At 48.1% G+C, this 26,707-nt stretch overlaps 1 protein-coding gene across 1 annotated transcript; it reads right to left on the bottom strand.

The window, feature by feature from the left end:
• Positions 1-106: 106 nt before the first annotated feature.
• Positions 107-26,707, bottom strand: Chaf1a (chromatin assembly factor 1 subunit A). Its single transcript, NM_001427323.1, has 14 exons — positions 26,593-26,707; positions 23,158-23,208; positions 20,539-21,350; positions 11,189-11,245; positions 9,662-9,864; positions 8,556-8,616; positions 8,330-8,398; positions 5,273-5,499; positions 4,872-5,040; positions 4,706-4,786; positions 4,184-4,276; positions 3,392-3,647; positions 2,218-2,663; positions 107-724 (listed from the first exon to the last, which is right to left on the bottom strand). Exons 1-14 carry the CDS (start codon positions 26,630-26,632, stop codon positions 566-568), a joined length of 2,724 nt encoding a protein of 907 aa, NP_001414252.1. The 5' UTR covers positions 26,633-26,707; the 3' UTR covers positions 107-565.

Here is a 26,707-nt window from a genome sequence, read left to right as displayed (position 1 = left end):
GTTCCTTTCCTACCTGTACCCTAGCAAGCTTGGACTGGACCCAGAACAGATGAAAGGACATGTACCAGTGGAATAAATAGTATAGTTGAGACAAGACATACAGGGCTTAGGTAGAGTATGTTTATACATGTCTACATTTGCCCAGGGCCTGCACAGCAGCCACATCATCCCTGGCATAATTCATAGCAGGTGTTTGCCCACAGCAAGCGCTGTGATTAAGGCCCAAGCAGGCATCTGTCAATCAGGTAATGCTTAACTAAGGGCAGATTAGCATGCAGACCTGGGGTCTTTACAATTTGGAAGTAGCTGTCCAGACTCCAGACCTAGGAGCGTAGGACAAAGTGCTCTCATGGGAGTTAGCAGAGGCTCAGTCTGGTGGTTGATAATCAGGTGCTGCAGGGAGCACGTCGTTGCTGGTCTCCATTTCCATCTCCCTCAGCAGCTCTACAAGGCTGAAGGGGAAGCATAGCCTCCACTGCCCAGAACATGCCTACTCCCAGCCTTGCACTTCAGGTGCCTACACTCGACAACTCCCTGTCACCCAGGTCAACTTCCCACAGGTCTTTCAACTCGACACCTGTCGCTTGCAAAGTGTGGGCGCAGGTATGGGCGCTTCTGACATGTTACTCCCAACATCTGGCACATCTATGATCATACAGTCTGTGTCATCCTCTTCATCCTCTTCTGTGTCTGCCTGGAAGCCGTCCATGTCCCCAGACCCAACCTGCACAAAATACAGCCTGTCAGCATGTTGAGCCATGCACCTCTGAACACACTGTCCTGGACAATAATTCCTGGTGACAATGTCTACCCTGAGCTATGTTCAATCTCAAAGCTGCCAACAGCAGTAACCCCACAGCTACATGAATGGCTTTTGGACTTTGGACTCAGAGAACAAACTGAATGTGCACTTTCTTGGCATTTCTTTTGACTGGCTAAGTCTCAGCAGCTCCTGTAGCTGGGACTGCTACTGGAATCCCTGGACAGTTCATGGGTTTCTGGGGGAAGAGACAGATGCAGCTAGGGTGACACTAAATGGTGAGCAAACAGTCTGGTGGTCTGTGACTGGGGAAGGCAGCTGTTATACCAGAGTTTCGATGCCTCTTGTATAGATGTCTGTCTAGGTCTATGCATGGAGGCTGAAGCAGGATAAAGAGTTGTGGCCAGCCTGGGCTGCTGCTTAGTGGTTAAGAACCCCTGGCTGCTCTAGCAGAGGACTGACTTGGTTCCCAGCACCCACATGGCAGTTCTCAACTGCTTTTGACTCCAGCTGCAGACAATCTGATGCCCTCTCACAGACTTCACATGCGCACACATCCATACACACCCATAAAAACAGGATAAATCCTTAAACTATGGAAAGTCAAGGCTCAAAACCTTGCACAATACATAGTCTGGGATGATCATAACTTTCACCTATTGGCTGAACTACTCTGTGCTTTAAATGAATCCAGAATGCTCAAGACCACAGCTGGCCTCTCCAAGGGTTATGGATACAAAGTCCACAGTGGTAGCCAGCACCAGGTAACACTTGAAGTCAGTGTCCTAAACCAGTCTAAATGGCAGACGACCAGAGACAACAGCACACACGAGTAAGCTGGGCTTCCAGGAACAGAAAGAACATCTCAATGGGAAAAATAAATGATGCTGACCCCACCTAACTGGGCAGGGTTGCACAGGGCTCTGATGTGTCACATACATTTGTGCCAATGCAACCCAGTACCACTCCAGACCTAAAGTGCCACTCAGACCTAGGAAGGAGCTGTGGAGCAAGGAGGCTGAGGGGCTGTTCTATGACCCTGACTGACATTCAGAGACATGGATAGATTCATGGCTGCTGGCATGAGAGGACGGGTGGAGCATAAGTTCTTGGGGAAGTAAGAAACTCCAGGTGACCATGATGGTAGGTCACCTACCAAGACAGCTAGGTTACTAAGAGCCAGTCCCTCAGTTAACTGCGGCATCTGGAGGAAGATGTGCATGCAGATGCAACCATCTGTTCAGTGCTGTGACTCTAAATCTGATGCAGCGGGCAGTAGACAGTCCAATGGGTAAAGGTGATTGCTGCACGAGCCTGGCAATCCCAGTTATACACCAGAAACCCATGTGAAAGTGGGAGGAAACCAATGTCCTACCTGTCCTCTGACCTGGCATAAACTGTGGCAGGTCCACAGCCTGCTCTAGGCACAGGTGAGCCCATGCCCCTCTTCAGCTTACCTGTCCATCATAGCGCCGCTTCTTCATAAACTGTGTGATGCACATGGTGGCCGCTGGCTTCCGCTTGAGTGGCATAGGTGTGCTCTGGCCAGGTCCCTCAATGGAAACACTGTCTTCCCTGGGTGCTGAGGGCATGGTGGTGACATAGGTCCACTGGCAGGGCACTGGCAGGCACTCCTGGCCAAAGCTCCTGAGCACCTGTGGGTGCACATACCAGCACATCCGGAAGTCGGGACGCTTCTCATAGGCAGAGTTCTCGGAGATAAGGCGCTTCAGCCTGGCCTTGGATGGCACAGTAACAGCATCTTCTGAGTTGGGCACCTGCAGGTGTGGGGTGGGACTTGGCAGGCTCAGCAGGCCACGGCGGCATTGCTCCTGGAATTCACGGATGATCACCTTGCTCCCGTTCACATTGCCATGTAGCAGAGGAAGCAACTGGGCCAGGACTGTAGGATGAGATGGGCTAGATGAAGCCATGAGAGGGCCCCATCCATCCTCACTGTTGCCAAGGAAGGTTGGCAAGGCACACTTCAAAGAAAGCTACTTGGCATCGGTTGGCTAAGAAGCCACACGCCTACTTCCCAGTGGCCCTGGGCCATGCCCGTGGTCAGCTGTGTGTGCCCTCATGTTCCTCCTAAGCAGTCGCTGCTCACTCTGAGCCACCAGTGTCCCCAGGTTTAGGACAGGGAGGGAGTGGCATTGCACTCTGGTCCAGGTCTCAAAACTGACTATATCATTCTGCTGTGGGTCCTACTAAAATTTCCAAGGGAGCCATGCCTAGGGGCTTATACCTGGAAGTCAAGCTCTTAGGAGCTGGAAGCAAAAAAATCACCATGAGTTCAAGAAAAGTGCAAGCCATCTGGTAACCAAGACCTGTCTTGTGTCACAATGACACTGACTCAAAAAAACCAAAACCAAAACCAAAACCAAACCAACAACAACAAAACCCAAAAAGTCAAGGGTAGGATAGCAAGACTGGGGTATGGCTGAGTGGTAAGCACTTGGCAGGTTCATGTACAACCTGAGTTTGTACCCAGCACCCAAGGCCCTGTCAGTTTTACATGCAGACAAGCTGCATGTGGACGGATACCCACACACAGGCTCTGCATACTTGTGACCTCATCAAGGACACCCTGATAGGAGCTGTTCCCGGACACTCCCGTACCCTACTTACTATGCTGGTCCCTCTTTTCCCTCCTGGAGGCCCTGGGCTCTGGCTCATCAGGGGATGTCACATCCAGCAGGCATGCAGTGAACTGCTGCAGCAGCTTCAAGTCGGAACCTGTGCAGTTGGCTGCCTCTGCCGCCCAAACACATCCCACCTGCACAGGCTGCAGCACGCGAAAGCGCTTGCTCTTGGCTAGGAGCTCATCCCACTCCTTGGCCTTCAGCTTCTGGCGTACTTTGTGGTTCTCTGGATCCGCACACTCCTGGCAGGATATGGAACAGACCCTTGTTTAATGCCCACGCTCCCTGGCACCGTGGCATGAGCTACAGAGGATGTGGCAGTGAAGGACAACTCTGAGAAGTCAGTTCACATCTTTAATCATATGATAAGGCAGGATATTTCAGTGGTTTTGCTTTGTCCAGCCTCACAGCCTCTTGACCTGGTTAATAGGCGACCAAATCCCCAACCCCAGAAACACCCCGATCAATGTGGCTTCCAGCAGGGCCTGAGCTGCCCAACATCATGGTCAGACAGTCTGACCTCAGTCATCCTATGCAGGTTCCCTAAACCTGCAACTAGGAGCTTGGGACCTACGGATACCACTCAAGCTCTCCACAGCCCCTTATGGGAGAGCTCACAGGGGCACAGGACCTTCTGGAACTGTGGTGGTTTGTTAGAACTCTAGGGGAAATCTACAGACCATGCAGCAGAGAAAGCCCATGCCTGCTCACCCAGAGCCTAAATCAAAGCAGCTGATCACCTCAACACCCTATAATCAGTTCAGAATGGAGCCCTCACCTCAGTTACGCCTTCATCTTCAGACAGGTACCCATGGGGCACAAAGAACCCATCGTCCTCATCTTCATCTTCCCCCACATCGTCATCTTCATCCTTGAAGAGAAAGACAAGAGCTTACAGCACACAGATATCAGAGTTGAAGGCCAGTCCAGTCCCACATATAAACACATACATCCATGCAGATGCTAAGGGGGCTACAGAGCCTGCCTAGTGCCCAACATTGGCTCAGGATGTCCCCTAGCTTAGCCTCCGCGTCACAGTAAATCTGTGTGCATCTACACTGGTGTCAGCAGCTGGGGAGCAAGGCAGAAACAGTACATGTGGGCAGAGGAAGCAGGGACTAGTAGGACTCAGTGTGGCTCCAACAGCCATGTTGCCTGGGGGCGCCGGGATGGCAAGCAGTCACTAGGCTAAGCAGGAGCAAAACAACCGGGTCAACAGCCCACCCCATATAAGAGTGTACGATGGCTTCTCCTGCAGTTGCTGTAGTTGCTGCTATTCATACTCAATGGGTTTACTTACCCCCTCACTGTGGGACAAAGACTCCCCAGGCTCCTCCTCTTCCCACTCATCGTCACTGTCTACCTCATAGTCTAAAAGCTTCTGGAGAGAGAATAAGGCATGAGCATCATGGTGAAACAGCACAGAACAGCCCACCCCCATGAGGAACCCCAATCCCAAGGCTCACTTTGTCCTGGACCCAGGGGTTACGGGGGCGGATGACTGCTGTCTTCTTATTCCATGTCCCCCAGTATGCTGGCCGGTGGTTCTCTGAGAACTGCAGGAGCTTCATTCGGCCAAACTTCTTCCTTTCAGGCACACCATCCACCTTGCTGCTCTCCACGATGACCACATCCCTGGTAATCAGACCATACTGTGTTCATGGCTGGCTGCACATGACCTGTCTGTTCAGAACTACTCAGGCCTGTTCCTCCTGCTGCACCCTGGGTGTGCAGGAAGGTGTGCCCCAGAGCCCCAGAACGTGTAAAGAGAGACACTCTGGGAGATGGTGACTCTAGGACTCAGCAGCATAGGGCAGCATGGGGCTCCATGCCAGACTCTTCTATGGTCTGGTGTGCCAGCTCTCACCTGTTCATGATGTCTGTGTCATGGCCACAGACCTGGGTGGGCCCAGATCTCAGGGGCAGTCGGCCCTTTAGGTCACTGAGGAAGGAGCTTGCCACGTTCTGCTGGTGTAGGAGCCGGTCCAGCTGATCGCACAGATCTTGATCCAAGGTAGCCCGGCACCGTGGAGCCAACACCATGTGTTCTTTGATTTCAAAGGGGGCAAACTTACCACAGGAGCCAGCCAGGGTCTGCAATAGGAAGAACTTAATGCACTGCCAGTAGGTGAGAAGCCATGCTAGCTCAGGTGCACTGCTGCCTGGTGGCCAAAGGGAGCTGCGTGGAAGCTGGAAGACTCCAGAGTCTTCCTTCTTCGGAGTGATAGGAATGCATTCCAAACAAAGCCACTTGAGAACCACCTCCACCTTGATAGCTTTAACCTTATTTATGGAGACCCAGCCTTATGTATAGCCTGGGTCAGCCTCAAACTCAGAAAATCTAAGCCTGCTGAGATGACAGGCATGGGCTGACACAGTTGTCTTCCAGATTTTTATTTTTTCCTTTTTTACAGTTTATTTACTTAGGGACTGGAAAGATGGCTCAGTAGTTAAGAAGCAATGCTGCTCTTCCAGAGGACACAGGCAAAACAGTCATACCAATAAAATCAAAAATCTTATAGAAAAGAGGAATACCTCCATTCATTTTGTTATGTGTATGTGTTGTGCCTCTTGGTCCCCACATTTTCAGAAATGTTTGTCAAACTCACTGAGCTCTGGAGTGAATTGAATGGTTAGTGAATTGACTGGGATGGGTGAAACAAGGGACAAGGAACAGCTCAGGCCCCAGGGACAGCATGTGGCAGAGTTCAGAGCCAGTTCCTTTGTTCTGGGTGAAAACACAATAAAGAGTGCCCAACAGGGATTGTGTCCAACCATATGCCCTGTCGGCTGGGCCACTCATCCCACCATTGGCCGTGTATTCTCCAGTTGTTCTCTCTGACAGCTATGTCAGTGTGCACTAGGGCTGCACTTTGTATCCAGCCAGGCTGCTTGGCTGGTGCTCTCTCTAGTGGCCACACCAGAGGCTGCCAACTCCTAAAAACCATGCTACCAAAGCCTGGCCTCAGGGCTTCTTGGAGAGCAACCAGTACATCCCAGAGCATGCCCTGGGCTTTCTGAAGCTCTGAGTCAGAGAAGCAGCAGCTTGGGCCTCCTGTAGCATTAGGAATATACAAGATAGTCATAGCCCAGCTGACCACTTGAATCCCTAGTGCTTTACCAAGGTACAGGCCAGACAGGCAGGCAGAATCAGATCTAATATACAAGGGCTAACAGGGTGGCTCAGCAGGTCAAAAGCTCATCACCCATGCCTAGTATCCTGAGTCCAACTCTAAGAACCTGTCTGCGATGGGAGGAAAAACATTGACTACAGAAAATGTCCTCTGACCTCTGCATACACAGATACAAGAAAAAAATCATAAAGAAAAAGACACTCAGTTGCTTGCTGCCAAACCTAAGGACCTGGATTCCACACACAGAGCCCACACATTGTAAGAACTAACTCCTTTAAGTTTCATTCTTAACTACACATGTGCATCATGTGTAGTCACCCCCTCACTCTATAACCATTCACTTCATGCTCTTTCAGAGGACCTGAGTTTGGATGCCACATCCCACAGCTCAAAACCCCAACCCTCCCTAATTCTGCAGTCAAAGCCACAGAACATAAGACTTCCCAAGCAAGGGGTTGGGGATTTAGCTCAGTGGTAGAGCACTTGCCTAGCAAGCACAAGGCCCTGGGTTCGGTCCCCAGCTCCGAAAAATAGAAAAGGAAAAAAAAAAAAAAAAAAAGACTTCCCAAGCAAAAACCAAAACAGCCAGCAGAACAGGAAGGGACAAAGCGCAGGAGGTGGCAAGCTACCATACACAGTGCAGGCTACAGCAAGCTATCGTCAGGGCACTCCAAGCCCTTCCCCAGTGTTTCTTCCCACTGTAAGGTAAGTGGGTCTTGTCACTGGCTCTGGCTCTGGTATTGGTCACAGGTCAAGTGGCTGTAGCTGATGAACTTCCAGCTTCACAGGGTGATTAGCTGGGGACTTGATGGAGGAACAGAACAAATTCCTACATGTAAACAGACTCCTTCACTGAGCTGATGCGAGCGTCATTTCTTCACTCACCTGCAGGCCGAGGTGGCAGAGGTTAGGAGGGGCCACCTAACACCTCAGTTCCCACATGGTGGTGCTGGCCAGGGTCACCACAGCTTTCCTTCCCCACAAACAAGGCTCTACAGGGAACCTCAGAATTGCCACTGGAATCCACAGCACTATGGCATGTCTCACACTGGCCAGGTGATGAGAATAAAATATTTTGTGCAAACATTGAGACCATGTTCAGACCCTGGCATGTGCTTAGTTCTGAAATTACAGCATTCAGGGGCTGAAGAAAGATGGTGAGCTCAAGACTACCTCAGCCTACACAGCCATAATCCTAAGCCTACAGAGCTAGATCCTAACATGCCAGGGCCAGGATCGAAGATACCCCAAGCCACCAAAGCCACTGTGGGACCAGCATTTGAGCAACACACCATGTCAGGAGAGAAAAATGAGAGTGGGCAGTGAGGGAAGCTGGCTAGGTGAAAGGGCAGCCTCAGGCCACACACTTTCTATTGCACCTCAAGCCTCTCTGTTCCTATGGCTGCCATGCCAGCCACAGGTCAGCTCCCAGAGCAGCATTGCTGGGCTCCATGGCCTTCTAATGGCAAAGAAAAAGCTCAGACTTGAACCCTGACAGGAATGTATTCAGTGGTCCTAAAGCAAGGCTAAGGAGGTGTGTTGTCAGTACAATGCTGCCATCCAAGATAACAACCACATGAAACCTGGAGCGCGGCACGGGGATCTGGCACTGGAGCGGGAGCAGGGAGCCCTCTTCCTGCTTGCTGGCCAGCCAATCTACAGACAATTTGTAGGTATGAAGCTCCAAGAGATGATCTCAAAAACCAGAGTGGATGGAGCAAACTCACAGCAGTAAACACCCAGCAAGAGTCAACTGGGCCTAGAGCAGAGAGAGCTGAGGCGGCGCTCACCTTGGGAGCCTGCGGAGTCTTCGGTTTCTGAAAGAACCTGGTGATCTCTGCCTTCTCTGCCTTAATGCGCTGTGGTGGGAAGGAGACCAGACAGGCACTTACCCAAAGCATTCTGAGAAGGCATACTGCTCCCAACTGATGAGGGACCCACACAGTAAGGAAGCAGTTCTGGCACTGCAGCCCAGATAAGATCTGAGGGTGTATGGAGGGCAGGGAGCCAGGCTACCTTTTCTTCTTCCCGTAATCGCTTCTCCTCCTCTTTCCTCCTCTTCTCTTCCAGTTTAGCCCTGGGAGACAGAAGTGAGTTGTAAGCCCAGGGAATCAGCCCCTCCCAAATCCGATCTTCTACAAGGCTCTGGCACTGGGACTAACAAAGGAAAATGCACAACCTCAAAGTTCTTCTTTTTGCTTCTGAGACAGTCTTGTTAGGCAACCCAAGGCCTCCTGCTTCTGCCAATGTGCCAACGTTATTGGTATCCCAAGACTCCAAATAAAATTATTTTGAGAGAGGGTCTCACTATGTAGACTAGGCTCCAACTCACAGAATGCATTAGCTAGAGTGAGGATTAAAGGCATGCATCACATCTGCCCATCAATATAAAATTCTTGATGGGCTGGGGTTCTATGAGTAGAGTGGTGGCTAGTCATGCACCAGGCTGTTGTCCATTCCCAACATGTCAACACTCAGCACTCAGATGGAGGCAGGAGGATCAAAAGCCCGAAGTAATTTGCAGCAATACAACAAACTTGCTCAAAAATCACTTGCCATTTATTAATCTCAACTACCTACTTGCAAGGAACAAAGAATTTTTTGTTGTTGTTGTTGTTTTTGGTGGGCATAGTGGCATATGCTTTTAATCCCAGCAGAGGCAGGCTGATCTCTGAGTATGAGGTCAGCCTAGTCTACAGAGTGAGTTCCAGGACAGCCATGGCTACAGAGAAAACCTGTCTCAGAAAACCAAATGAAATGAAACCAAAAAGAGAAAAACAAATGAACAGTACTATCTGGATAGAAATGAGAATGTCTCATGAGATACAGAGCTCCTGTGAACTTCTTTCAGAGTCAAAACCTCACGGGACACAGTGGTTATCCACTGAGGCAATGGTCCAGTTAGGAAACTGAAGAAGAAATCCTGATGTGACTAGAGCATTTAAAACCAAAATCCCAATCAGCCTGGTAGCCACCAGCCAGCCAAAGCCCACAGCCCCACAGAACATAGGCCAGAAGCCAACTACACCTCTCTAATCAAGCTCCAGAGAGTGAGAATGAGAAACAGAAAGGACTCATCAGGGAACACAGCTGTGGAATGCCCATAGGGGCTGGCCACTCACTCCAGAGCTTCCTGTCGCTCCTTTCGTCTTTCCTCCTTGAGCCGCTGCTTCTCCGCCTTCTCTTTCTCATCTTTCTCACGCTTTTCCCTCCGCTCCTTCTCCTTCAGCTCCTTCTCCTCCTCCTTCTTCCTCCGTGCCTCCTCCTTGGCTCGTCGGATCTCTTCCCTCAGCTTCTCCTTCTCCTCCCTCTGCTGTTCCTTATCCTGTGAAGACAGTGGCAAAAGCACCTCACAGATGACCAATGACAAGAACTGCCAAGAACATAGAGCCCAGGGCTTAGCCCAGCACTTAAGACACAAATGGTAGGTCAGTGGTGGCTGCCAGGCGACAGTTCTCCATATAGCCAAGGTTGACTCAAGATTTCTAGCATACACACGAGTGACTTGATTTCTTTTGAAGTGGTTGACTGGGATGAGGCACAGGAGCTGGTGGGAAAGTGTTATACAGAGTCTTAGGTTAGACTCAATCAATGTCCAGCAGGTCCATCCACACTTAGAGCCTGAGGATGTGGGCAGCTGCTGCAGCAAGCCTGTGGTAGGTCTTGGTACTGGGGAGCCTAGCATATATCTTTCAAACGTGTGCTGAGCCATAGCTCTCAAGTGCTACTTTCTGGCAAAAAGAGGCAGTCTGAACTGAGCAGAAGGCACAGGCTGGACAGTACTGCAGAGATTCGTCTGTTCCAGGTTGTTACTAAGGAGACAGAGCCCTGAAAACAGGCTGGCCACTGTACTTGCACATGTGCTGCTCACCCAGACTGAGCTTATTTGGAGGTGCAGGCATGCCATTCTGTCACCAGAGAGACCTAGGCCAGTCTGGGCAACGCAGTGAACCTCTGTCTAAACAAACAGATACAACAGATAGGACTGGGGTGCGCTGTAGAGGACCAGTATGTTCAGCATGCAAACACTCAACCCTTCAATACTGAATGCCTAAGGAATCCCAACTGCCATGGCACCCTTTCCTAACTCCAAAGTGGCCATGTGATCCAGCAGGCACAGCAGGGCCTAGACTTCTCCACACTAAGAAACAATGTCCCCACTGTGAGTCACATAGTAAGAAGTCACAAGCATCTGTCATCTCTGCACTATCTGAAACCACTTCCATATGAGTCTAACTCACACCCATCCAAGGAGAGTGACACTATGACAAAGCTATTTTGTTTGGCTTTGTTTTGTTTGAGAAAGGGTCTCACCAGCTGATGGTGATGTATGCCTTTAATCTCAGCACTTGGGATATCGAGGCAAGTAAATCTCTGAGTTCAAGGCCAGCCTGGTTTATAGGGTGAGTTTCAGTATGGCCAGGTCTAGAGAAACCCATCTCAAAAACAAAACAAAATGATAAAAATGTAAGAAAAGGAGAAAAGAGATAGGGTTTTACTATGTAAACCTGCCTGTGAATTCAATGTCCCTTTGAAGGGAGCTTTCCCACCACCTCCATTTGTGGTAGGTGAGGCCCAAGCAGGGCTCATGCACTCAGGATACCCCAGAGGAGCAGAGATTCGGTGAGCTAGGAGGAAGGGGGCCTTACTCTGTGTAGTTTGCTCTTGCCCTTCTCTGTGGAGCCTTTGACAAGATTCTTGTCAACCTGAAAGGAAAGACAAAAGAACATAAGTCACATTTCTCAGGGACCCCATCCCACCCTGCACAAAGGGTAACAGGACCTGGAACCTGTAGGGGACATTGTGAATGCAGTCTATAAGCTCCACCAAAGCACCAATAGCAGTTGACTATTTACCTTGAAGCACAAGGACACGATTAGGCTGCAAACACAGAAAAAAGCCAGGTGTAATGATAGACAGTTTTAATTCCAGTATTGGGAACGAGATAACAGGATCCCTGAGGGCTCCCTGGTTAGCAGTCTACCAACTAGCTGGCCCAGGCCCAAGTGGTGCAGATACGTCAGAAGTCACCTAGGAAAGGCTAAGGTATGCAGGTAGATTTTCTGGAGATAGTCCACTGTCTTGCATGGCCTGCAATGGGTGAACTGTGAAATGCAAGGACACCAGACTTTGTTCCAGGACTGCTTCTTGCTGCTGCTGTGCCTTCCCTGCCACTATTATGCAGCCGGATGATTCCTGAGCACCAGCCTACCCTAGTGAGCAGATTCCCTGCAGGTCAACATGAAGATGAACTTCTATGAATTTATGCCGTTTAGATGAATTAGTGACTTTACAGAAATCCTGATCTGATTCAAATAATTTTAGGAAGAAAGTTTTAGAAGACGGTTTTAGTTCTGTTGCCAAAAAGATGTAATAAATTTAGAATCAAGAATAGAATGTGGGGGGGGGGGGGGTTGAGGATTTAGCTCAGTGGTAGAGCGCTTGCCTAGGAAGCACAAGGCCCTGGGTTCGGTCCCCAGCTCCGAAAAAAAGAACCAAAAAAAAAAAAAAAAAAAAAAAAAAAAAAAAAAAAAAAAGAATAGAATGTGGGGGCTGGAAAGATGGCTCAGTGGTTAGGAGCACTGACTGTTCTCCTGGAGGTCCTGAGTTCAATTCCCAGAGACCACATGGTGGCTCACAACCATCTGTAATGGGATTCGATGTCCTCTTCTGGTGTATATGAAGAAAGGGACAGTGAACTCACACACATAAAAAGAAATAAATTAAATAGAGTTAAAAAAAAAAAAGTAGGGGTTGGGGATTTGGCTCAGTGGTAGAGCGTTTGCCTAGCAAGCGCAAGGCCCTGGGTTCAGTCCCCAGCTTGCGGGGCAGGGGGGAGGGAGTAATAGAACGTGCCCCCTCATCATGAGTAAAGGCTGCATAATAAGGATTACAAAGAGTTTTCATGACTACACTAAAAGGAGAAATAGGCTTGGGACAGATTTGTGATCAAGGAAAAACATTCATCCTAGGTCAAGTCCCAGGATGAGGCCAGAGGCGTGCATGCACCATGATAAAGCAAAGGCAAGGCCGTGGGAAACTGCTGCTTTGACCTCACAATGAGCTTACGGAATGAAACCCTGCTTTGAACTCACACATCCTTCTGTCACTGCCCTTCTGTGTAAAGTGTAATTCTGAGGTAATTTTCCAAAAAACTTTTGTCTAAGAAGGTATAAGAAAGCCAGAGAGAAGAAATAAAGTGTGGCTTGGGGGGCTCTGCTCCACCCACCAGATGCATATACTTATGTCTATAGGTATATGGATGTAAATATGCACAAATACTCATGGACTGGATAGGACAGGTGGTTGGGCCAGAGCAGAGAGTGTGTGTGTGTGTGTGTGTGTGTGTGTGTGTGTGTGTGTGTGTGTGTGTTGTTTGTATAAAAGATTTTATTTCTGGTTCACAAAAGTTAATGAGTTCCAAGTCTGGCCAGCATAGAGGTTCTTGAGCCAGAGAGAAAAGATCCCTAGCAATTAAGCCTTTTTTTCTTAATACCCTGCTGCTGCCAGCTAGAACTAATTACCAGAAGCCAATGGTTTTTCACCTTAGAATAGCAAACAGTTATAAACAGAAGATTTGCCGAAGATAAAACCCTTCGATGCTGTCCTTGGGACCCTTTAATATCCAACAGACACAAACACAAAAAGGGGAACAAGAAGCCCCAATGTGGCCATGCCTTTATTTTCAGCACTGGAGGCAGAGGCAGGCAGCCTGGTTATATAGCAAGATCCAGGCCAACCAGGAAGAAACAGTGAAACCCACTGCTCTGGCCCCCGAAAAGGGGGCACAATGCCTATAGACCAATAATCAAGAGTGTCTTCTGGGGCTGGAGAGATGACTCAGCGGTTAAGAACACTGATTGTTATTCCAGAGGTCCTGAGTTCAATTTCCAGCAACCACATGGTGGCTCACATCTCTGAGGACAGTGTGTATATATATATATATGTTATATATAAGATATATATCATATCTATATATCTTTAGAGCCTCTGCCTAGACTCCCCTCCCCTTAGTAAGGGAGCGGGGTATGGATCTCCCCCCCCCATATATTTAAGGATGAAAGCCACACTTGGAATCCCCAGGTGAGGTAGAGCCCACCCAGAATCTCCCCTTCTGTGTTGAGACAAAGCAGAAACATTGTTGCAAAAACAAGAAACTGAAGTCTTCTCCAGCAGACAGCCCGCCCCAGAGGTTTCAAGTAGAGTGCAAAGGCCTTACTCAGGATAAGTTGGGCACAGAAAAGAATGCCTGTGAACAGAGAAGCCAGCAAGTGGGAAGTACTGGGCCTACAGGGTGGAGAATAGGGCCCTGCTGTGCAGGGAGCTAGCCCCTCCCAATCCTACTCTACCACATTCACAGGCTGGCCCCTTGATTCAGTCTTTTAAGCAAAAGTCCAAATGAAGTCCTTCCTGGTTCAAATGAGCCTGAGTTCTTTATGGTGCTAGAGCTGAAGCCTGGGCCTGCACCTTCCAGGCATGTCATCAGAACTGAGTCCCTTATTGGCTGGGCCCATGAACCCTCCCCTTCTGTAAGGCTGCAACTTAGTGGAGACTAACCAACTAGGAGCTGGGTTCCTGGCTCATAGTACAGTGCTAGCCTTGCACATGCAAGGTTCTAGTTTATACACACAAGCAGGGTAGAAATAACTCTGCAAGTTCCTTTTAGACTGGGAGAGAAGTTCAATGGTGGACAGAACTCAGGCAGCTAAGCCTTAGTTGAAAAGACCAGGGCAGAGGCAGTGTGATACAGCATTGGTTATAGGGGCATGGGTAGGCCAGGCCCTCCATTTGCAGACCTACAAATGACCATGGGCTGTTCTGTCTTCAACGAGTGAGATGATCATGTCACCATAGCTCCAGGCAGTATCAACAAGCTTTTCAGATCTCCATTGGGTTTGAGGCCAACCAGGGCTTCAGAGAGATGTTGTCAAGAGACAGGCAAGGCTGACCTGTTAATTCTACCCAGAGAATCTACCCACTCACAGCACCCGAGGTGATGTGGCAAGGCTCTGAGGGGATAGAACATGTAGGAGTTGTATTCCTCTACAGAGACTTCTCCAGGGGAAGCCCAGGACACCAAGCAACTAAGGCACACCAAGTTCTTCTGTGAAAACTGTGGGACCTCTTAAATGAAGAGACAAAAGAGGGCTCTGCAATTGCCACTATAGTCTGGGATACACAGTCAACAATATTTTCTTTTTTTTTTTTTTTTGGTTCTTTTTTTCGGAGCTGGGGACCGAACCCAGGGCCTTGCGCTTCCTAGGCAAGTGCTCTGCCACTGAGCCAAATCCCCAACCCCCAATATTTTCAATGTAGATAGAAAGACACATGCACAAGCACAGACATGCATACGGAGTGGAGGACTTCAAGTATACTGAGGTATAGCACCTAGGCCACAGAAGTCAAGGAAGGATAGGTTTATATAACAAAAATAATCAATAAAATGGGTCCAAGGAGATATAATTCAGCAGGTCAAAATACTTGTAACCAAGAGTTCAGAGTTCAGTCAAGAAAACTGACTCCCCAACTCTGTCCTCTTATTTCTGCACACATTGTGCCTGGCATGTGCATGTATAGGCACACACAATACATTTTTCAAAAAAGCTAATAGGGGCTGGAGAGATGGCTCAAAGGGTGAGAGCACTGACTGCTCTGCCAGAGGTCCTGAGTTCAATTCCCAGCAACCACTTGATGGCTCGCAACCACCTGTAATAGGATCTGGCACCCTCTTCCGGTGTGCAGGCGTATATGCAGGCAGAACACTGCTATACATAATAAATAAGTCTTTAAAAAAACATAAGTGTTAGGGGCTGGGGATTTAGCTCAGTGGTAGAGCGCTTACCTAGGAAGCGCAAGGCCCTGGGTTCGGTCCCCAGCTCCGAAAAAAAGAACCAAAAAAAAAAAGAACCAAAAAAAAAAAAAAAAAAACATAAGTGTTATATGGAAAAAGGTTAATAATAGGCCTCTCGGGATGGACGGTAGAGGCCCAAGAAAATGACTGAGGTGTTCACACCCACCTAGGGCCTCAAACACCTGCTCTTCAGCTCTGCTGCAATCCTGCACCCTGGGTTAGGATACCAGAAAGAAACGGAGTCAGCTTAGCTGTTCATCAACTAATGGAGTATTACTCAGTTGCTAAGAAAAATGAAACTATGATGCCGAGACGAGTGGATGGATCTCTGAGCTCTAGAACAATCAAGGGGAAAAAAAAAAAAAAAAAAAAAACAAAAAACAAAAACAAACAAAAAAAAAAAAAATGCAGGAAAATGCGAGCAGCTTGGAAACTTAACCTGGGTGAGGAAAGCCAGGTCCAGAAAGATGTGGTCTACATCCACCGAAGGCAGGAAAACAGTAAGGGGCCTTGGAGAAAGGAGCATCTCAAGGGAAGGGATAAATGATCAAGATGAGAAAGGTCAAAAGGAGTGGGGCCAGGATGGAGAGGCAGGAGTATGTGGCAGAATAAATAACACTAAAAAGGCCTCTGACAAAGTCGTACACAAATTTACTACTACAGAAGCATCCTAGCACACAAAAGCATGCATGAAATTTAAACAGAACTGCCCTGACTGGTGATAGTAATACACTCCCTTCAGGTTTCTTTTAAAGGCACTTTTACTTGTGTGCATGTTTTGTATGCATGCATGCATATCTGTCACCATGTATGTTTGTAGTATTGGGAATTGCACTTGGGTCTTCTGAAAAAGCAAGCAGGCATTCTCCAGGTCTGAGGCATCTCTCCAGTGTCCTGTGTTCTTGGCTTTACATCCATAAATGAATCAGTTCTCAACCTAAGAGAGGCCTCTTTCTTGAGACATCAACAGAGAAAACTCCATAAAAATCTACATTCAAGTAAAATAGTGGTATATTTGGCACTGCATATGACTCTCAGTAGCTATAATTGCATCCATTCATGGGGAACACTCATGAATGCCCACTGTAGCTGAGGAAGCACTGAGGAAGGATGGCTGGTAGGAGTGGGAAGGATCCCTCAGCTTCCTACAGGGATCATGCCCAGTGGATGGTCCCTGTCCTGCACATGTAGGAGCATGAAGTAAACACAGCAGATGTAGAAACAAGAGCAGGCAATCCTGCTCCACCTGGAAACCCATAAACCTAGTGCCAGATGTGGAAACGCCAGTGTCTGTGCATAAGCCTCCTTTCCTGGGTATGCACAGCTTCCTTCCCTTACAGATGCCAATCCTTAGAGCAAACGCATCTGGACACAATGAAGACACCATCGGATCACGGGGAGTCTAACAGCAGGGACACACCTACAGCCTAGTTCCTACATCTATGCCTCGGGGAACATGGCAGAGAGTGAGTGGGTAGAAAGACTGTAAGAGATACTCGATCAGAAGTCTGTTGAGACTGTTTCCTAGAAACAGCTACGTAGGCATGGAGAGACGGCTCAGCAAGTAAAGCCACCAAGTGCTCTTCCAGAGCTCCTGAGTTCAATCCCCAGCAACTACATAGTGGCTCACAGCCCTCTGTAATGGAATCGGATGCTCCTCTCTGGTGTGTCTGAAGACAGCTACAGCATATATACACACAAAATAAATAATTCTAACCCCAACACCAGCTGCATAAACAAGACATGAACATGTGATCATGGAAGGGGGATATTTTCACATGGTCCCATCCTAGAAAGGAACTACAGGCAAATACTGACTGCTGGTAGAAGGGGAATAGGCTCTTCCAGGGGTGAGACCCTTATTTGTTGTCTAATGAAGAGTGGTCAGCTCTCAGACCACTCTCACTTCAGCAAAAACGAACTCTGCAGGATGTATTTAGACATATCTTTGTGCATAAACATATATGTATGTAACCATAGAGACTATCAACTTGAGGTTGTAGGACATGTAAAATAAAATCCTATTTCAATCAAAAACTTTTTCTTTCTTTGGAGACAGTTTCTTTGTGTAACTCTGGCTGTCCTGGAACTCACTCTGCAGAACAAACTGGCCTGACTTTAGAGATCCGCCTGCTTCTGGCTCCCAAGTACTGATATTACAGATACCACCACCCTACTTAAACAAGAGCTCATAAAGTTAACAGGAAAGGTTAAGGAGGGGGTTTGTGTAGAGAATTTGGAGGTCAGGGAATTGGAAAGGGGTGAATTTGACCCAAACATCATAAGTGTGTATATAATTCTCAACAACAAAACAGACAGGTACCAGTACTTGGGAGGTAGAGGCAAGTGGATTATTGTGAATTCAAGGCCAGCCTGGGCTCTGTATGTTCCATGACAGCCAGGGTTATGTGGGAACCCAGCTTCAAAAAACAAAATAAGATGGTTCAGTGGTTAAGAGCATTGGCTACTTTCCCAGAAGACCCAGGTTCAATTCCCAGCACCTACATGGCAGCTCGTAGCTGCCTGTAACTCCAGTTCCAGGGGATCCAATGCCCTTGCACAGACATACATGCAGGCAAAATACCAACGCATGCAAAATAATAAATAATTTAAGAAAAATGAAGAGACAAGAACAATCCTGCAAGCTAGGAAAATGGCTACCACCTGATCAGGAAAGGGGCTGGCTGGGAAAGTAATGGATCCTCTATTGTGACCCCCCCTCCCCCCACCAAGCACTTAGACATGTAGGACTTAGGAACCAAATTTGACTGACAAGATTTAGGGACAGGAGCCAGGCCTAGCTGCATCAACTGTCACCTCAGGAAGAATGTCCTGGCTTATGGCCAGCATGGTGTACACAGCAAGACCCCCCCTGCCCAAATCAAAAACTACCCAGATAGATCTGATATGGTGGAGAGGCATCAAATTCTAGACTCCCAAGGATCAGGAATTCACCTTGATGTATCTTAAGATAAAAAGGCTCTGCAAAATGATGAAGCTGGACAAAGGTAGTGGGATGTACAGACAGGACAGGTAGCAAGGCTGGAGGGAGGACATGCGGCAGTTCCAAGTTCAGTTTGTCAAGGCAGCAGGTCACCTTGTTCCCTCAGGATGTCTGTGCTCTCAGTTAAGTGAAGTAATCCCATATATCAAGTCACAAAGCTACCAAGGCTGGCAATATGGTCTCAAATGAACAGCTGAACAAATCACCCTTGTTGGGGGTCCACACCAAATAAAAATCTACTGCAAACAAATGAAAATGCCACACAACCAGAATATTTTGGAATTCTAAACCAACTTTGGTTTTAAGGCTTCTTATCCAACTATACACTCCAGGCTGGCCTCACTCATAATCTTCCTGCCTCATCCCAAACGCTGGGATTAAAGGCATGTCTGGCTTGGATGAGCTTTTATATATATGAGATCCTAAGGACAGCTGAGAAGTGACAGATTCGCCATTGTGCAGATTTGAAGCCAAAAAAAGCGATACCCATGACACATTTGAAACCCAAGGCCTCCCTAGTACAGGACCCCTAAGCACCAAGGTATGATCACCAGTGTAAAAGCCCAGCCCTGACCTCACTCACTTGACTGCCACCAACGCTCCAAGAAAGAGTTGAAATTAAGTTCAGGTTCTGTCTGAGGGTGCATAAATGGCTGCATGCAGGAGGCTGGGTGTGTAATCCTAGCACTTGGGAGGCTAAGGCAGGCAGATCTCTAAGGTCAGGACTGGCCTGGGCTACACAGAAACGCTGTCTCAAAGAACAAAATAAGGAAGCTGAAGAGATGGCTCAGTTATTAAGAACACCAACTGGGGTTGGGGATTTAACTCAGTGGTAGAGCGCTTGCCTAGCAAACGCAAGGCCCTGGGTTCGGTCCCCAGCTCCGGGAAAAAAAAAAAAAAAAAAAAAAAAGAAAAAAGAAAAAAAGAAGAACACCAACTGATCTTCCAGAGGTCCTGAGTTCCATTCCCTACAACTACAGGGTGGCTCACAACCCTCTGTAATGAATTCCAATGCCCTCTTTGGTGTGTCTGAAGAGAGTGACAGTGTACTCACATACATGAATAAGTAAATCTATATTTCAAACAACAAACCCCAAAGTAGGCCCACAGAATGGGAATAATTATTTGAATCTTGGGCCCTTCCTCCAGAGGTCAAAACCTGCATGTCATATCAAAAATATTCCAAAATGCACAAACAATGCTCCTGGGAGAGCATTTGGGACAAGGGGTGCTGAGGTGTGAGAAGGCCTGGCTCCCCAGGTCCCATAATGTGGTCCTTCATGCTGTGGCCAGGCTCATATCCCCTAGTCTTCAAAGTTGAGCTTGCCATTCTCCTGTTTCTCCTTATTTACCTATTAACCAATTAAAAATTCCTGGTGCTGGAGGGGAGACTTGACTTGCTTGATAGGTAGGTGCTCCCCGCTTGGATGTAACCCAACCCTTAATACAGTATTTAAAGATGAGTGGTATGTTGCCACAAGCCAGTTGGCTGCAGACTGCCCTGGAACATTTTTCCAGATGCAGCCTACACTGACCACCAGAGCTCAGCAGAGCTCACATTCCTCTCCAATCAACAAGGCCATCCTAAGGTCCTACTACTAATCAGGTGACAAAGATGTGTGGAGTAACTCACAGCCAGGCCCACCACTCCCGAACAGAGACCAAAGGTGGTTTTCCACGGTTTTGTTTTTGGTGATGGAGATTGAACCCAGGGCTTCACACTGTTAGGCAAGCACTTTATTGTTGAGTACTATCCCCAGACACCTTTCCTCAGTTTTCTAACTCTTCCTGCACAGTCCAGGCTGGCTTTGAATACGAGATCCTCCTGCATCAGCCTCCCAAACACTATGATTACATATAAGGTTTTTTTGATTGACTTGAGACAGGGTCTCATGCAGCCTCGGCTGGCCTCAAATTTACTATGTAACTGAAGATCACCCTGACTTGTGGGTCCTGTCTCTACCTCCCCAGTGCTGAGATAATAGGTTTCTAGGTATCTGAGAGGGAACGTAGTGTTCCAAACTAGGGCTCTACCCAGTGCAAGGCCCTGCTTCCTATGTCACTAACCACATGGTAACCTGGTGGTAAGGGAAAGTGTCCAGGCCCTGTCAGTGCCCTGGGATTCTGGAGGGGTGGGTACTCACTCTGCAGATGGGTGTGGGGGGAGGACTGCTCCCACCTCGATGTGCTGGGGGTACAGATAGTCCTTCAGGAGAGCTGGTTGGAGAAGAGGAGCTGATGGAGGAGTGGCTCAGTATGGAGTCATCCTCGGGGCAGGACTCCAGCATTTCACTCTCTGAAGTGACACTCCTATCCAAGGACATCATGGGAAGAGAGGCATTGGAAGATTTAGTGGCCAGGATGTCCTCCAGCACCACCATAGGCACTTTCTCTATAAACAGGAGATCCCCTGCCTTGCTCCAGTTTGATAACTCCTTTGTGGGGCATGTCCTAGAACCTGGGGTCAGCTTAGGACAGCTCTGTACTGAACCAGTCTGACAGTCACCCATCCTCTTTGGACCTCCTGGGCTCCCATGCTCCTCTTCCACGTGGCAAGTAATGTCTGAAGGGGTCTCTAGGAGACACAGCTCTGTTGCAGAGTGCGCCTGCTGCTTGGCAGCTCCTTCCACTGTGGTGACCACACTGGCAGTGTCAGGACTTAGTTCACTGTGGCCCTGAGGGCTGTCTGGAACGTCACTGGAGCTCTCAGTCAGGTCGATAATGACCATACTCGGTACTGGCTTGATCGTTGCCCTCAAGAAGCTATCAATGGGACCCTGGCCACTGACCAGCTTCGTACTCAAGCCTATATGAGAGCCTGTGTGACACTGGCTTTCAAAAGTGCCCAAAGACAATTGTAGATCCGGGACTTTGCCTTCCACAGCTGCTTTTGGTGATGTGTCTTCCTCAACTTTCTCCTTGGGAACAAGGTTCAGGCGTTTGAAGGGCAAGCGGGCTGAAATGAAGAGAAGCAACATCCTTAGTGACAGCAAAGGGGGATTGTCACCCATCCTCAAATTCTAAGTGCCTGGGCATTACTGGCCCTATTCGGGATTGGGATGAAAATTTCAAGTAATAATGGAGCTGTGGGAGGCTGGAGAGATGGTTCAGCAGTTAAAGGCACTGGTTATTCTTGCAGAGAATTTTGAGTTCAATTCCCAGGACCCACATGATAGCTCACAACAGCTGTTTCTCCAGTTTCAGGGGATACCCTCTCATGACCTGCCAGGACACCAGACATGCATATGATGTACTGACATACATGCAAGAAAAACACACTCAGGAAAGTAAGAGGGCTTGGGAAGATCAAACTCAGACAGTGAGGATTGGCAGCAGGCACTTTCACCTGACCTCAGGGGCCCATTCCATGCATTTAAATGCCAAAGTGCCCATTGGTTAATTCTTTATAATCCAAAAACCAAACCAAGCCTTTCCCCAAACTCAGTCAGCTCATGAAGCATGGCTGCCCTGGAGTTTCACGCTGATTTCTCCTGCCCACAGATACCTTCCACCCAAACCAGCTTAGCCATGGAGTCCTGAATGGAGAGAGAACTGCTTGGGGTCAGTCAGATTGATGGGAGCCTTGATCCTTGACAAAATCACCCTGCCTGGGTTATGGGTATGAACATGGCTTGTGAATGTAGGGACATAAGAGACACATGCACTACCCAGCAGCGCTCTCCATCTGGGTCCTGCCTCAAGCAGTCAGGCAGTGTCCCAGAGACAGCATGCAGGGCTGCAGGGCACATCACCCCAGAACAGACACCAAAGGGTTGGCAAGATGGTTCAGTGAATAAAAACACTTGCTGCCAAACCTGACGCAAGGACCCTCATGGAGGAAGGTTATTGTGATGGTTTGTATATCTTGGCCCAGGGAGTGGCACTATTAGGAAGTGTGACCTTGTTGGAGTAGGTGTATCACTGTGGGCGTGGGTTTAAGACCCTTATCCCAGTTACCTGGAACCAGTCTTCCACTAGCTGTACATCTGCCTGGATGCTGCCATGTTCCCACCTTGATGATAACGGACTGAACCTCTGAACCTGTAAGCCAGCCCCAATTAAATGTTGTCCTTATAAGACTTGCCTTGGTCATGGTGTCTGTTCACAGCAGTAAACCCTAACTATCTTTTCATTGCCACATGCACCCACAGAATACATACAAACCTATGTATAGACATGCGAATCAGCATTTGATTTATTTGTGTACAAATCAAGCAGTGAGTTGAAAACCCTGCCCCAGGGTGCAGCTCTGCCTCCTAGTCCCTCTGCAGGTCATACAATTTCATCCCAGGGACAAGGAGGGGCTATATACATGTCTCAGTAAATAAACATGTAATAGATTTTCTCTTAAAATATGCACATACTAGTTATCATCAAATGGAAACAAGACAATTGCCCTCAGCTCATGTGCACGAAGCATCCATGGAACATAATTCAATTTCACACTCATAGTGAGCCCCATGTTTATGTAATCTCACCACACACACATACTAACAAAGTAAGAAAACTCCAGGATAGTTCCAACTCAGTAGTGCAGGGCTTGGCTGTCCTATAAGGTCCTGGGCTGGGTTCCCAGCACCAAAACCAAAGAGACAAGATATGACAAACACCAGACCTCCAGTGTTGTGTGGCCAATACTTTGGAGAGACTATACAGTTTGAAGGGAGCATTTAGTGCCCTCCACTCAGCCCCTCACAGGCTTCTAAGGACCCCACAGAAGCCGATGGAAACAACTTAGGAACTAGGTTTAGAACTTAAGTTACCTTGTATCAACCTCTTCACTGGGAACCCAGGTCTGTCTTTGCAATCCATGGCTGTAGGTAAAGACAGAAGAGCAGAAGTTACAAAGGGTTTTGGCTAGCTAAAGTCCACAGCACTCAAACACAAGCAGGCTCCTGTGGCCCTATCTAGTCCACCTGAACTGTCTCTTTGCTTGAGACAGGGTCAAATTATGCAGCACAGGCTGACCTAGGAAAAAAACCTCATGGCAATCCTGACTCTGCTTCTCAAATGCTAGCATCCCAGGCACAAAGTACCACAGCCTGCTTTTATAGACTTAAAAGTATTAGTTAGTATGTAACAGGGATGAACCCAAACTTAAAAGGTCTGCTTGCCCCTGCCTCTCAAATGTTGGGAATGAAGGTATATGCCACCATGCCCAGCTACAATTTATTTTTATTTATGTGTATGCCTGTGTGTTTGTGTGCATGGTGTGTACAGAGGCAGGAGGCATCAGTTCCCCCCAAATCTGGAGGTATAGGCGGTTGTGAGGCACTGAAGGTAGGTGCTGGGATGGGAACTCTGGTCCTTTGTACAAGCAGTGGGTGTTCTTAGCTGCTGAGCTGCTCTCCTTCCCCGCAGATTTTACATTTTTGTATTTGCTGTGTATACACCTGCCAGTCCACATCGACACATGGTGTGTCAAAGAACAGAAAGACTCGCAGGAATCGGTCCTCTCAGTCTCCTTGCAGGTTCTAATGACAGAGCCCAAGTGGTCAGGCATAATAGCAAATGCCCTGACCCTTGTGCCCGCCCATCAGCCCCCAGAGGCAGTTTTCATGAGTGGGGAAGGCTTTAGGGAACCTTCAGCTAACACACAGGTACTCCCTATAAACAGTCCACAGTGAACAAGCCAGTCCCACAACAAATATTTGGCTTAAAATAGCAACACTGAGCAATACTACCCTAGGTTCAGCCCCTCCTGAGTTCCTCTGAGAACCTCACTCAAAAACTTGTAGTATGTCTTACGTAATTATGGCCCTTCTAGGTCAGTTAAGGCTCAACTGCCCAAGAGTGTCCCAAAAGTCAAGTGAGGGCTGACGAGATAGTTCAGTAGGTAGGGAGGGGCACTTTCCAAGTCTACTGACCACCTGCACTCAATCCCCAGGATCCACATAAGTGATCCCCCACTTTCTCTACACGCACGCACGCACAAACACTCACTCACTCACTCACACACATACACACACACAGAGTGAGTGTGACTGGACAAATGGATTAGAAAGTAAAAGCACTTGCTGTTCTGGTCCCTGCATCTGGATCCAACAGCTCACAACCACTCAAAGTCCAGTTCCAAGGGATCCAGTGCCCTTTCTGGTCTCCATGGGCACCTAGTTCACGTGCACACACACAGACACATAAAATAAATCTTTAAACAAAAACTTTTTTTAAGTGAAGGCGTCATACTCTTGAATAGATGAAATGAACATATTTTGGAGCAGAAACTACACTCTGTCAAGACACAATAAAGAACCTGGGGTTAGGAAGATCTAAGTTCCATCCCTAGCCCTGCATAAGCCAGGGCATGAGGACACTTGGCGGTTGAGGCCTGCCTGGGCTACATGGGGACCTGGTCTAAAAGTAGTAACTACAAAAAATAAACAAATTAAAGACCTCATGAGAGAGAATATTTCCCACTAAAATAAATTTAAAGCCTCAGGAATATGTAAGCACATCAAACTCACATATATCGGACCATAAATAGAGCCTATCTTTTTGTTTGTTTTGAGACAGTGGCTTCCTACATAGCCTTGACTATCCGGAACTGAACTTGCTTGAACTTGCTATCTATATATCAGGTTGGCCCCAAACTCACAAACATCCACTTGCCTCTGCCCCTGAATGCTGGGATTAAAGGCATGTGACACCACACCCAGATTAGAACCTGTCATTAGGTAAATGATTTTAAATAGTTGACTTGGATGGACAAGAAGTCCATTGGTAATTTGGGGAGAATTCACATACACTTTGCTAATGTTACATGGAATTCAAACTTGAGCTTTCCTACAACCTCAGCTGCCCAGAGGGGAAACAGCCCATGCACACCAGCTTAGAGACTTGGACCCCCAGAACACAATCCCTTCTTCTCATTTGAATGGAAGAAAGGTAACATCATCAGTTTTCTATTTAAAAAAAGTATTTTGTGGTAGAGTGCTTGCCTAGCAAGCGCAAGGCCCTGGGTTTGGTCCCCAGCTCCGAAAAAAAGAAAAAAAAAGTATTTTTTTCTTTCTGAAGGGCATTTTTTTCTTTAAAATTCATATTCTACTTTAATTACTTTATTGGAGAGGCTTGTGGAATTGATTCTCTTCTACCCAGGATACAATTCAGGTGGTCAGAGGCCAGATCAACCTGGACTTCATCATCCTTCTGCCTCGGCTTCTAGGATGCTGAACTGCAGGTATGAACTACGAAACCAAACTTGTCTTTATTGCCAGAGCAATAAAAATAGTGTTGGTTTTAAACGTTCCACGTTGGTTAAATAAAAACTCTCCATGACAGTCCGGGCAGTTGTATGAATATTAATCATGTCCATGTAAAATTCAAGCCAGTCAGAACAACACAGTGTGTGTGTGTGTTGAGGAGCATATCTTTGATGATCAGAATTGTAAAAGGGGGCCAGAGTTATTCCAGAAGTGGATGGAGACTGAGGACGCTGCTCACCGTCCCTGAGGCTGGCCATCCCCAATCCTCCTCATATCCAAGCTCCGCAGACTAGTATAATGTACCCAGAAGGTCTGTCTCGTCAGTAGTGCTCAGCTGGAGAAATCTTAGTCCTCATCCCTTCCAGTTCCTCAATCATTCAACCAACACTGGGGGTACAATTCATTGTCAAGCAGTGGGGACTGGGCACCCCACATCTAGGGAAGCCTGCCGCATGCTACAAAGACTAATACATACCAGACTGGTCCATATCACACTCACAAAGGACCCCTTTCAGGATCCAGAAAGGGTTCCTGGCTATGCTTAACCACCCAAACCGACCTTCCTTGGTTAGCCCTGCCCCGCACAGTGTCGGCTACCCTGATGTCCAGAGCTCAGTGACCATTAGCCTCAATTTCTCCGCCCATTGCAAAGGTCCGAGTTGCTCTGGTACTCACAAACGCACTTAACAACTAATTTTCCTTCTCCTTGCCCTCAGTTTCCCCACCTGCTGCTACAAGATCCAATTGATTTCAAGAGGACATATGCATTCAGAACCCATCAAAGCCGCCCCCGGGGCCTCAGTTTCCCCATTTGCTCCAAGTCCTAGCTATTGAGGCGACACAAGATCCCTTTGGGAGCTTGCAAAGCTGACTCTTCCCCCTCCCTGGGGCCTCAGTTTCCTCTATAAGAGTTCTCCCTTCTCCCGGTCTCCGTCCCGAGGCCACCCGGACGTGGCCCGCTCCTTCAAGCTGCGGCTGGGCCGCAGCTTCACCCACCGGCGGCTCTCCGCGTCGCGGCCTCCGGCTCCTCCAGCATCCCGGCGGCGGCGGCTCAGGCTTCAGTCAGACGGCCCAGCTGCACACTCCGCCTCCCGACGGTGTCGCTTCTGCT

The sequence above is a fragment of the Rattus norvegicus genome, chromosome 9 (genome assembly GCF_036323735.1).
Source record: "Rattus norvegicus strain BN/NHsdMcwi chromosome 9, GRCr8, whole genome shotgun sequence".
In the NCBI taxonomy this organism is placed as follows: domain Eukaryota; kingdom Metazoa; phylum Chordata; class Mammalia; order Rodentia; family Muridae; genus Rattus; species Rattus norvegicus.
This window is presented reverse-complemented; position numbering and strand designations above follow the sequence as displayed.